General features: G+C 42.7%; 1 protein-coding gene across 14 annotated transcripts in view; it reads right to left on the reverse strand.

Annotated features, from left to right (window-relative positions):
• The window catches only part of AKAP13 (A-kinase anchoring protein 13), a 322213-nt gene that overhangs the window by 50297 nt on the left and 259481 nt on the right, over positions 1–12435 (reverse strand). For all 14 annotated transcript variants that reach the window (XM_078078910.1, XM_078078912.1, XM_078078916.1 and 11 more), the window contains 3 exons: positions 7899–7941; positions 6432–6564; positions 314–488 (listed from right to left, as the gene is read on the reverse strand). In XM_078078910.1, the coding sequence (XP_077935036.1) occupies positions 314–488; positions 6432–6564; positions 7899–7941 (351 nt within the window). The remainder of the gene's footprint in view (positions 1–313; positions 489–6431; positions 6565–7898; positions 7942–12435) is intronic.

Here is a 12435-nt window from a genome sequence, read left to right on the forward strand (position 1 = left end):
GACCTGACGAGGGACTGCTGCGTAGCTTTAGAGTTTGAGGAAGGGAGGCTGTTTCGATGCTGACACAGACTTCTGGGACGGGCAGGGGCTTGGGGACAACAGAACAGAATATAAGAAATCGGGGCTCTCTGTAAAAACATACCGGCTGTATGTTCTACATCTGGAATCGACGACACACGGGATGTTTAAGACAGACATAGTGGGCCAACCTCCACACACACCAGAAAGGGACATGGTGGATGGATGGGAAACCTGGAAGGAGCTTTCCGGAGCCAACAGGGCTGTGCCTCACAGGAAGAGGCCGGTCGCTTACCTGCACACGTGTAGGCGTCCTTGCTGGTGAAGGGCTTCACGCACTGGCTACAGCTGATCGGACCCACAACAGGGATGGAACTGAAAGTGTGCCCGTTGACGATCTTCTTGTCCTTCTCCTTCTCCTTCGAATCCTTCTCCTTCTCTTTGATTTTCTCTTTCTCTTTTTCCTTTTCCTGCCAAAGAAAAGCACCAATAGTTAATTGAACACCAGAAGGCCCTCCCCTTACCTGGGCACCCAGGCGGCATGGGGTCATCAGTGGCTGGCGGTGAGTGTTTTGGATGCAAGTTAGGAGCACTGTCCTGGACAACGGTTCTTCTAAGTTGTGAGCATTCCAGCTACACTGGAAATGCTACGGGAAGACCAGGCAGGCGAAGCAGTCCTGTTGGCTGCTTGCTCAGCGGCATTCACACCGATGGATACAACGTCCCAGGACCAACCCTGGGAAGAGGCTTCTGGATCAGGAGGAGGGGATTCTGGGGTGGCCTATGAACCCTCCTCAGCAAGCCCAAGCTTGGCCCATGGAAGAAGCAAGCAACGAGCTGAGGGCCGGCTGCAGGTAGGGAGCAGAAAGGACGGCAGCCATTCTCAGATCAGCCCTGGGGAGAGGGAAGACGATGGGATGGCAGGAAGCATTCCTCAGGGTTCCTCTTGGACTCCCTCTAGCCGGAAGTATTAACTGTCCCCCACATACACACATACCATTGTTGTCATCTAAAAAAATTCCTGCAACATGGGCACCCCAAAGTTTGTGATCATGACAACTACTAAATGCCTTACACGTGGAATCAACGCCTTGTACGTACATGACTGCACCTGACTCCATAATTCTGAAGCAGGAAGGGTAGGCATCACGCTTCCCGTTGCACAACTGAGAAGATAAAGATGATAAATACCAGCTCCAACTCTCAACAGCTGCTAAGTGCCAAGCACGACAGCAGGCGACTTAGGCGTATTTTCTCCTAACAACCCAGTGAAGTACTAGTTATGATCTTCACAGCACGTTTGAGGAGACTGAGGCTCAGGGATGTTTAAGAGTGAATCTGAGGCCACACGCCAGTAACTGCCCAGGCTGGAAGTAAGATCCAGATCGGCTGACTCCACAGCTGTGCGCTCATTCACGACACTCCGTCACCAGCAGCTGGAGACGTGTACTGACTCACAAAGGGTCACCCGGCAAGTGACTGGCAGTCAACATCACAACCCCGGTCTCCCGACATCCTAATTCAGAGCCCATCGGCTACACTGAACCGGCGAGTGCTGGCCAAGTCTGATTCATGTACAGCCCTTGGTTAACAGAACACGCACAATAAAAATCTAAGAACTGAACTGCTACACTTTAGAACTGTAAAAACTAAGAAGAGAGGGAAAAAAACAAAGTATTTCACTTTACAAACAGGAAACTGTCGTGAGTGACAATCAGCAACTGCTACAGAACGTCATCTTCTAATAACAATCAATAACAAGTGGAATTTTTTCAAGTAATTTTCCTCTCTTAACTAAATCTTGCACCAGGCTTTTCTGTGCACAAACGTTAAACCGAAAAGCATCTGCCTCTGTGCTTACGAAAGCTCAAGCGTGCTCCAAGAGCTGAAAAAATATCTTCTATGGCAACTAACATTCTCTCAAGCCTCGCAATGCTCATCAAATCCAATTAAATAATAAATAATACCCTCGTCCTTTGCAATTAGCCCAACTAGTCCTTCCAAGGATAAACGCAAAACAATAAACTCCCATTGTCTCTGTTTACTAGAATTTAGTGCTCTGAAGAAGTCAGACTCTTACCTCCCCATGTCCTATGAATTTCACTGTTATGAGGGGTACTTCAGGAAACCGACCCCATTTTACCGACATGATTCGACCCCCATGCCAGGAAATGTGCTCTCACAGGAGGAGGGGCTCATGCCCGCAGGGCAGAGCTCAGCAGCTTCGAGTTGCCATCAGAGACCATAAGAGGAAGCCAGGGACTGGTTGAGAAAGGGAAGGAGGGAGGGCTGAGGCTGCTGGTTTCCTTAAGACAGGCTTAACCATTTGCATGCTGCCGGCAAAGCCAACTACCCTAGTTACAAAGGACGCGGGAAATGAAACAAAACCAACTCCCCAAAATACAGTGCGTGTGGATGGTGCTTCGGTTGCAAGACGGACACTCTGGAAGGACCAAGGCCAAGTTTTTGACACTTGGAACTTAAGGAACACATCTACTTAAGACTCCTCATTATGTCGAATCATAATGTATGTTTCCTAAGAACAGTGTTTGGTGAAGCCTGTGGTCAAGTGATGACCAGTTGTTTTCTCAAGTGTGACTTTTCCATGTTCAACAACATGGGGAAGTTGGAGCTCCCGGTATTTCCGGGATGGCTGCAGGAAATAACTACACCAGGGTACTAAGAAGGAACACGGGTTCTTGCTTTCCCCCACCTATCGTTTTGGACAAGCAATTACAACGAGGAGAGCAGAGAGCACTCCAGACAGCTGTAAAACAAGCTGCCGTGAAGCCCCCGTCCCGCTGCACATCTCTGATCGCAGAAGGAACCACACAGAGAACCGGATTTCACACAGACTTCAGCCTTTGCAAACACACTCCAGCGGGCACCTCCGTAAGGCTCACGGGGTTAGTCCTTTTATGGGGGCACAGGCCCAGGGAGGCAGAGCCTGCCAGCAGCAGCTCTGCAGGAATGCAGCCCTTGCCCCCCAAACGCCCATTTCAAGCCAGAGTTAAGAATTTCCGTAGAACATTTCTGACCGTCTCCTAGTTGTCTGTGAGGGGGAAAGCTCCAAGAAGAACATCAGTGTGACAGGATGGTCTAAAGGGGCTCACTCCACTCCCTTTGTGAATGGGACCACCATGCACAGTAGTGTTTCAATACTCTGCAGCAAGCAAACATACTTAGCAGGAAATGGTACTATCAGAAGATACTAAAAAGACAAAAGCAGAACCTGCCAGTCTTCCTGTTATACTTCCTGTTTAGGCTCGCCCCCTTTGAAAAAAACAATGAATACATATAATTACTCATGCCAGACACTGCTAATTTTTAAAAGCACATATGAAGGATCAGTACTCAAGTTCTCAAATCTTGTATCTATCTATCTAGAGAGAGATATATATATATCTGTGCTATAGGCAAAATATGAATACTTTTTTTGGCTCCTTAGAATATTAAGAGTGGGACATACAGATTAACTCTTAAGCACATACAACAGATTAGTATTTAATGTAACTTGACACTATTGCCCCTATTTCTTACTATCTTCTGGTACATTCACAAAAGCCAGCTATTCTACATGAAAGGTGACTCTTAACCTTCTTGACACATTTGGCCAGTGGGGCACTTTTCTAAACACCTGATAATGTGAAGGACTGCCATCCAGGGTTACAGATTTGTAATTTTTTTTTTTAAAGTTTATTTATTTGAGAGAGACAGAGAAAGAGAGAGAGGGGAGAGAGAGAGAGAATGAGCAGGGGGCGTGGGAGAGGGAGAAGCAGACTTCCCGCCGAGCAGGGAGCCCAATGCGGGGCTTGATCCCAGGACCCTGAGATCGTGACCTGAGCTGAAGGCAGGCGTTTAACTGACTGAGCCACCCAGGCTCCCCCAGATTCGTAATTTTTTGAGTTTCCACTGCCAGAGACAACACGCGCCCCCAAAGACCAAATGTTGAAGTCACGTGTGAAAGAGGAACCAGTCTCACTGCAAAACAGTGTTGTCGTTTTGGCAAAGGAGACGCTCGGACACGAAAGGTCAACTGATAGTCTCTGCCAGGAATGACAGACTCCGCTCTAACAATTTCCTTCTTTTCTCCCGCCTTTCTCTCACTCCCTACTAGCAAACTCCAGTCCTCTGAGTTATTTAAAAAGTTAAAAAGATACTGTTTAGTAATGGCTAGATTCTGAGTGAGCATGAAATGAAATATACGAATTGCTAGAAGTCAGCCCACAAAGAGGTTATTTAGTTAATATTATCTAGTCTGTGACCTGAAGCATAGTTCTCTGGGCTTCAGTTTGTAAAATAAGGAGGATGGGATGAGACTTTTTTAAAAGTCAGGTTCTAGTTTCTAAATTTGATCTTACATGGTTTTGTTTATGTCTGGTTGTATTCCCTCACTAATGCAATCTGTGGTGTATTCACTGCCCTGCCCTGAAAGTTAACGTGGTCACTGCAGAGATGGATGGAAAGGGGACTCGCCACTTACTTACTGGTCTCCCAACTGAAGATCCCACATTTTAAAAACAGAACAACAAAAACAACAACTACATTTGAAAGTGTCCAAATAGATCATAAAATTTCTCAAAGTAAAGATGATGATCTTTAGTTCTTTAGGAGCACCTGGCAGAATGCTGAGACCATCTACAGACGTCATTTGGTAATAGTTGGCTAATTTATAGTGATCTTTGCAAGGAGATTTTCTTTTGTTGACGCCAACCAGTGTCCGAGCCAGCAGTGATAAGTCAAAAAGATAAGGCTCTATTTCAAGCCTTGCCGCCAATCTGTGGAACACTGATAAACATTCTGCCCTATTTAACCTGAATTTTTTAAATGATAAAACAAGGCTATGTCTGAAGTTAATACTTGTATATATGATTATTCTAGAAACAATTTGCTAGACTCCTTGCATCTTTTTCCTGTTTTGTCCTGATTGGCCCACCTTCCTCCCCTTCTGCACCTGGGCAGGAAAAATGAAAACACAATTCTGGTGGCAGGTTTTGTGGAAAAATTCCTCTGAGGATTGAACCTAGCATTTGCTAAAAGAAAGTGATCTTATTTACAAAACCTCGTAAAATTCATTGGCTCTACTTCTACCAGCCCACTTAACTGAGGGCTTAAAAAGTTTGCTGTATTTTGGCGGGGGGGGAGTTTGAGGGGAGTGCAAGGGGTGCACTTTTAAAATAATATTCTTGAGTTCAGTGTTTGTTCATTCCCTTACTTCTACGTATGTACATACCAAGCACATGTATACACATGCATATATATAGTGATTTCTTGGCAAGAGCTCCTTTGCTGATTTCCATTTAAAAACTTTGTTTTTTTGTTATTTCTTTATTTTGCTGGAGTCTGGGTGGGTGGGTGGGTGGGTGGGTGAATGGAGTACAGGGGAAGTGGGAGGCATAAAGTTTTTTCCCCACTGATGTGACACTGAATTGGTTTTGGTTTATATTGTGAATCAGTATAAGAAAAGTAACTCCTTGTCTTCCTTGCTTTTAAAAACACATTGAAAAAAATTAGAAGAGTAGCTATCTCTACGTGGGGTATTACAGGTGGTTTTTATCTTTTTATTTTTATATTTTAAATATTCCTATGAGTATGAAAAAAAACAGACAAAAAATGTTTAAGTACTTTAACATAACCTCACTCACTAAAAAGAATTCACTGCAACATGCAGATCCAATTGGGACTAGATCTAGGAATCCACTTTCATCTTAAAAGTTCTTGTAATTTTCTGTGGGACAATCTTTCTAACCTCTAAATCCAAATATAAATATTTTAAATCCCCTGATCTTGGCATAAAATCCTTCAGGTACATTTTATTTTATTTATTTTTAAAGATTTTATTTATTCATTTATTTATTTGAGAGAGAGAGAGAGCAAAAATGAGTGGGGGGAGGAGCAGAGGGAGAGGGACAAGCAGACTCCACGTTGAGTGCAGAGCCCGATCTCACAACCTCGAGATCCCGGATGCTTAACCAACTGAGCCACCCAGGCGCACCCCCTTCAGGTACATTTTAAAGCTGGTTTACCAATTAAGACATGTGCTTGAGCGTATGGAATCTGAAGCCAAAGAGGTCCAGATGTGGACCTCTGTTCCACTAACGTGGGGGGCACACAACCAGATAGGGTAGCTGACTCCCAGAAAAGGGAGATAATATCTGCCTTACACGGCTGTGGAAAGGATTCTATAAAATAACATATGAAAAGCTCTTAGCACACAGTAAAAACCCAATCAGTGGTATCACCTTTTGTCGCCATTTTTCTTCAAATATTAGGCTATTTCAGAGATTATTTCTGGGTTTATCTCCTTATGTCCCCATTATTTCATCACTTTTTGGGTGTATGCAGACTGTGACAGGAGCCCACGGGTGAGCAACTAAGGCGGCCACACAGGGAAGGCTCCCAACGGTACTTACTCTGCTCTTCTTACTGCTGGACATTTTATTCTTGATGTAGCTGAATGTACGACTGACTTTCGTTCCACTCTTCCCTTCAAAATCTTTCTTGGAGGGGCTCTGTGGCAGGAAACTATAGGTCTCTTCCGTTATGCTAAATAAAAACAAGGCAATTGATTTTTTTAAAAAGACTACAGAAGTTAATTAAAAAAAATTAAACACAGATTAAAAAATACATTTCTCTGTAACCATATACATTTTAGCTACAAGTCACAGTCAACTTACATACACACATGAGAATGGGAGGCAGAGCAAGGATGGACAGGGGCTGCTGAGTGGCTCCACACAGTAAGATCCGAGAACAGAGCACAGCACAATGCCCACGCTCCTCGGCAATCAATACTGGTGCACACAGCTTTGCACAGTTTTAGGAGGGAGGCTACAAAGAACCTAAGTCCACCTATGATGGACTAAGTTTGGAGCTTAGGAAATTCACAATGGTTCATTTCCTCAAAGAATGCTGGGCACTTGTACACACAATCCATTACACAGAAAAGGAATCTACTTATACTACTTTTCTTAGGTGTTCTACAAATTATTTTAAGAACTTTTCTGCAGAAAAGTTGTTTACGTCAAGGGCCTCTGAGAGAGGACAGAGAGAGGCACAACTCAAGAGGGGGGAACAATCCTCTTCAATAGCTAAGGTCTGTTTATGTATAAAGAACTGCTTACAAAATAAAGCAGCCTGTCGTGATGATGAAGGGGAAATGGTGTGAGAACCACTGTTCTAGAGGACAAAGGATAAATAAACTGTCACAGAAATGCAAAGAGAAGCATTCATACTGAGAGTTCTGGATCACTGAGTCACAGCTTATGCCTCTGTGAAAAGGAGAGCAGCTTAAAGTGCAGGGCAACAACCAGAACCCCCATTATGCTTACATGAGAATGCTTTAGAGCCCCATAAGCATGACAAGAGGAATGTAAAAATAAACAATGAGTCAACATACAAATCTTCTGCCTGCTGTCAAGTAAAGAACCAATTCAGTTACTTGGACAGAAATGTGTACCATATCCGTGCAGGCAGAAGAAAAAGACTTTAAAAGCTTAAAATGGCTAAGGCAGCAGTAACACACACACACACACACTGAAACAAAGTGTTGTCGGGCTTGGGGACAACAATTCCTATAAGCAGAGCACTAAAGTTCATAGAGTCAAATACAAGTGTTTCCTCTCCTGAATAAACACGCAAACATGTATCCTTGCGACAGTGTAGAGAGCAAAGTAAAAGACTCTCGAGGACATTATTTGAAAAGGCCAAGCCTTCTTTACAAACCGCTTGTAGCCATTATTCCAAATTGATTACTCAAGGAAGTAAGAATCCCATGAGCTGAATTCACTTCTTGGTTGACTTAGTTAAATGTCCTAAGACATTTTGGGTTTCCTTCATTTCGTCTCGGGGAAAGGAGTAACAAAATAAACATGCAGTACCTCTCGGTCAGGTTGGCACTGGTACCGAGGAACGGCCGTGAATCTGGAAAACAGAAACGGGAGAGAAAACGTTGGAACCGAAGGACTGTGCGTGGATGACGGAGCCGATGTTTAGAATGTTTATGACGATACGTGTAGAGCAGACAGAGCGTCTGAAAGCCAGCGCGCGGTGCCTTCTCTGTCTAAGCAAGGGTTTGGAAGAAGGAAAAATTCAACTCTAACCCCTCAATATTAGAACTACAAACAGGCGGCAACAGGAGCGAATTGCCCACGACAAAATATTTAATCCAGGATTCAAGCTAGTGAGCAAACCCCTAAACAACATTTTTTTCCTCATGTTCAAACACACAGGAAACAGGTTTAATTCCTGTTCTTGTCAATGCTCTGTTTCCACAGGCCATCTTTCTGAGATGACATCACAGGAAGAACATAAAATCGAAAATTAAATATCGTATTCTGCATGCTGTTCATTTTGCTTTCAAAGGTTTCCATACCAAAAAGTCTAGCTAATGTATATCTGATAATTTCGTGAGCATTCCTAGAAGGAAATGGACAAGTGAACAGGAAAAGAGCATCAGAGCTGGCTTGTAAGATCTTGGTCTTGTCCCTAATTTGGGGTGAGATCTTGGGATTTCATTTCCTCATCTGTGAGACGGGGAGATAAAGCACATGGTAAAGTCCTTGCCAGGCTGACACTGACAATGTGTAGGGCAGATGCATCCTTCCTCCTTCTATGACAACCAGACCATGAAGCGAAGCAGGTCATTACAAGTAAGGCCAGGTCAGACAGCAGGGCAGTAAGTGGAGCCAACAGAAGGAACACTACATTCTTTTATCTATGACACGTTAATAAAGCTTGAGCTACTTTAGGACTTAGAGGAGAAGGTCTCAATCACACAATGATAAATGGTTTCCAATTTTTAGGAGATCAGGTATAGAAATACCAGTAGGCAGTCTGTTCACAAGTACCACTGTTGTTATAATGTGAACAGGACACACACTTCTTCCTTCAGATGGGTTTCAAGGATTACTTTGAGATTATTAGAATTTTTATAATTTTATATTATAATGAGATTATTGTAATATTTTAATTTCATAGAGATTTGAAGATGTTCCACTACCACATTACCAGCATTCAAAACTCTTAAATGTCCAACCTGCTCTAGATTCTGAATAGAAATGCAAAATGGTAGCTCTTGCTAAGTAAATAGCCAACAAGAAAGAATAATGCCTAAGAAACTTAAAAATCAATTCTAAGTCTTCAAAAGACTGCTCTCTGTGGTTTTTCCTTTTACCTATTTGGGTTCTTCTTCTATTTCACTTACAATGCATGGTAGTAACAGCCAGCTGCGAAAGGTGAACAGAGTTAAGAAGAAAATCTGGGATCCGTCCCCGAGTTCTGCATGATCTAGGTGTGAAACAGCAGTTTAACCTCAGATGCTTTAATTTACTTAAACAAAAAACCAAGAGTGTGGTTTACATCAGTGGTTTTAAAACCTCTTCTACCCAAGGAACCTTGCATGGTAGAAGCAGCATTAAATTCTCTCACGCTACCAGGACTCTGTCTGTACACGGGAGCAATCACCTTTCCCGGGAAGTTACCACCCTAGTAACATGAACAAGTGAACGTAAAATCCACAATGAGGAAAAATACCAACCAGCAAAGAGCCTGGCCAAGAATAAGCTCCTAGCAGTTTTCTGTTGAATAAATTAAAAACTGAACAAAAATGTGATTGAGTACTGGGACAATCTTTGACTCTTACAAGGATTTCCAACCTTTTCACTGCTGAAAAAACTTTAATTCATTTGCTGTGACATCTTAGATGTGGCTCTGAAAACAGTGATTAATCCACCAATGCCTCTGAGATTCCTAAAGTGTCACCAAGTTTTCAGAGCACCTAAAAGGATGAAGTAACCAACGTTACTTCCACGGTACCATTACAGACAAAAGCGGAGAAATCTGTCACTGAAGGTGGCTGGTGAGGTGCTAGGGCAGGTCAACAGCGTATTCCAACTAGGCTTTTCTTCAAGTCCTGAAGTGACCTGCAGACCTAATATACTATAACATTCCAGGGTCAGAACTACTGGATGGACATGGTCAGTATTTTCAAAGTGTGTTCCACATAACACTAGTTTTGTGAGGTGTCGTGTATAATCAGGCACATATTGTGGTTACCAAGCTAGTAAGTCTGGGAAACACAGCTCACTGAACACTGCCTTGGAAATTCACAATGTGCACATCAGCTCCTGAAACCAGCTCAACTGGAATTTCCTAAATTTATGTGGCCATGAACCAACCCTTTCTTTATCTTCCTCTCCCCTCCACCTCCCTGATGCCTTCTGCTATTTTTGAGTTTAAGGAACACATTTTGAGGAATGCTAGGTACTTGATTCAAAGGTCTCTTCAAGCGTCCGTATTTTTATGATTCCATCACGCTGGGTTAACTGTAAACCCAGTGCTGTTTTATATTAATAATTTTGTATTAGTGGTAGAAGAAATGCCACTGGGACCTTCGTTTTAGTGGCCATAAATAGAGCTATCTCCCCGGGTATCACAAATACTTTGAGCTGAAACAGGCTTGAGAATTTCTGAACACTCAAAGCTCTAAGTGGATTTTCACAACTTCCCTCCTATTACAACTGGTATAAAGTAAGTATCTCATGGTGTGCCTATTACCAAACATCTTTTAATTGTGAAAAAAGGACTGAATATAATAAGACCTCCATTTAAGAGAAATTAACTAAACTTTCTGTTACTGTACATAAAGGTACTTTCCTGTAAGAACAATGCAAAGGGGTCACTCTGAACTTAATATTGCTTAATTATAAAATTTTAGTATTTAAATAAATAGACACTTAAATACTGTTGAAATATAGGGTCAGCAAGTGGTAGGGATTAGGGTGTTCAATTATATGAATACTGTAATTCCCTGAGACTCACATTAGTTATATGAAATGAAAATAACTCATTATTTACCTTTATTATAGAAATGTTTTTTCCATTAAAAATAGCAATCCTGAAATATTCTAGAAGTCTTGAATAATTGAAAACAGTGATTTTTCATGGGGAGGGGAGAGAATTCATTTCCTTTCCAAGATTACTAAAACTGATACTTTATAAAGTTTTTAAACTAGGCATTATCAATTAAGGATATATTAATCTGAAATCCACACCGTAGTTTAGATTGAAAAATAAAAGTTCCGAAGGAAAGAAGGTAGGAAGGAAGGAAATGAATCTATAACGCCCACCCCCTAATTCATGGGGTGTAACCTCAAAGGAAAGGTATTTTTTCTTTCTTTCTTTTTTTTTCTGAAGTAATCTCTTTGCCCACCGTGGGGTTCGAACTCACAACCCTGAGATCAAGAGTCACATGCTCTAGCCCGTGAGGTGCCCCAAGGGAAAGGTATTTTTAAAGACACGTGTCGTCTGAAAGGTGAGAAGAAAAATGTTTAACATTAGCTTTTAAAGACCAAAGGTGGATATCTAGATGTCCCATGAGACAAAAAAAGCAAAATAAGGAAAAATGAAATTTATGTTACCAAATAGGAAGCTCTGTGAAATTAGTGCTCAGTACACACAAGGTACAAGGTGGGACAGGAACACATGCCCATGCCCTGTAGTCAGGCCCCTGGATCAACCAGCGCAGGTGGTGTACAGAAGACCAGAACGGTCTCATCCAGGTTAATTTTCAAAGCGAAGCATGAAGACAAGTGATTTAGAAATGACGGCATGCAAGGGATAAAAGTCCCCAATTTCTTAGTTAAGCTGACAGCATTTTCAGCACTGGTCAGACTCTGCAGAATAGCCACGGACACCAAAGTTGCTTACTTACTATGCAACTCCTCCTCCTCATCACTGGAGTAAGAAGAGCCAAGAGAAAAAAGGGTTTTAGACTTAAGGAGATGTGGAGAGATGCGGACGGAGAAGGAGACCCGCCTTGCTGGCTGCATCCGCGGCTGGGCTGAGAAGTGGGTTCACAGAAGACATTAGTGCACGCAGACTGTTCCAGAACAAAGTCAAAGGCACCTCAAACCAGGCTGAACGGAATCACGTCACAAGCCTGTTTGGTTCCAGGAAAGGCTGTCTAGGCCAGCACTGTATTTAATTTTCCATCTTTATTTCTGAATATGTAGAATTCCAATATAGCTTAAAAAATTCATCCAACAAAACAAACACCTACTTGCTAGAGTAAGAAAACAAGTCCATTATTTTTAATGGTCATTTTTTTTTTTTGAAGATTTTATTTATTTATTTGACAGAGAGACACAGCGAGAGAGGGAACACAAGCAGGGGGAGTGGGAGAGGGAGACGCAGGCCTCCCGCTGAGCAGGGACCCTGGGATCATGACCTGAGTCGAAGGCAGACGCTTAACGGCTGAGCCACCCAGGCGCCCTAATGGTCGTAATTTATAGCTGGAGTTTTTTCCTTCAGAGTGAAAACACCTGGAGGGGTGGTGTCTCTCAGGATTCTGTGTTTTGCTCTCTTCTCCCTCACCCCAAACCTCCTCACCCCCTGCCCTCCCTAAAGTGCAGTCAG

Source organism: Halichoerus grypus, chromosome 8 (assembly GCF_964656455.1).
Source record: "Halichoerus grypus chromosome 8, mHalGry1.hap1.1, whole genome shotgun sequence".
NCBI lineage: Eukaryota > Metazoa > Chordata > Mammalia > Carnivora > Phocidae > Halichoerus > Halichoerus grypus.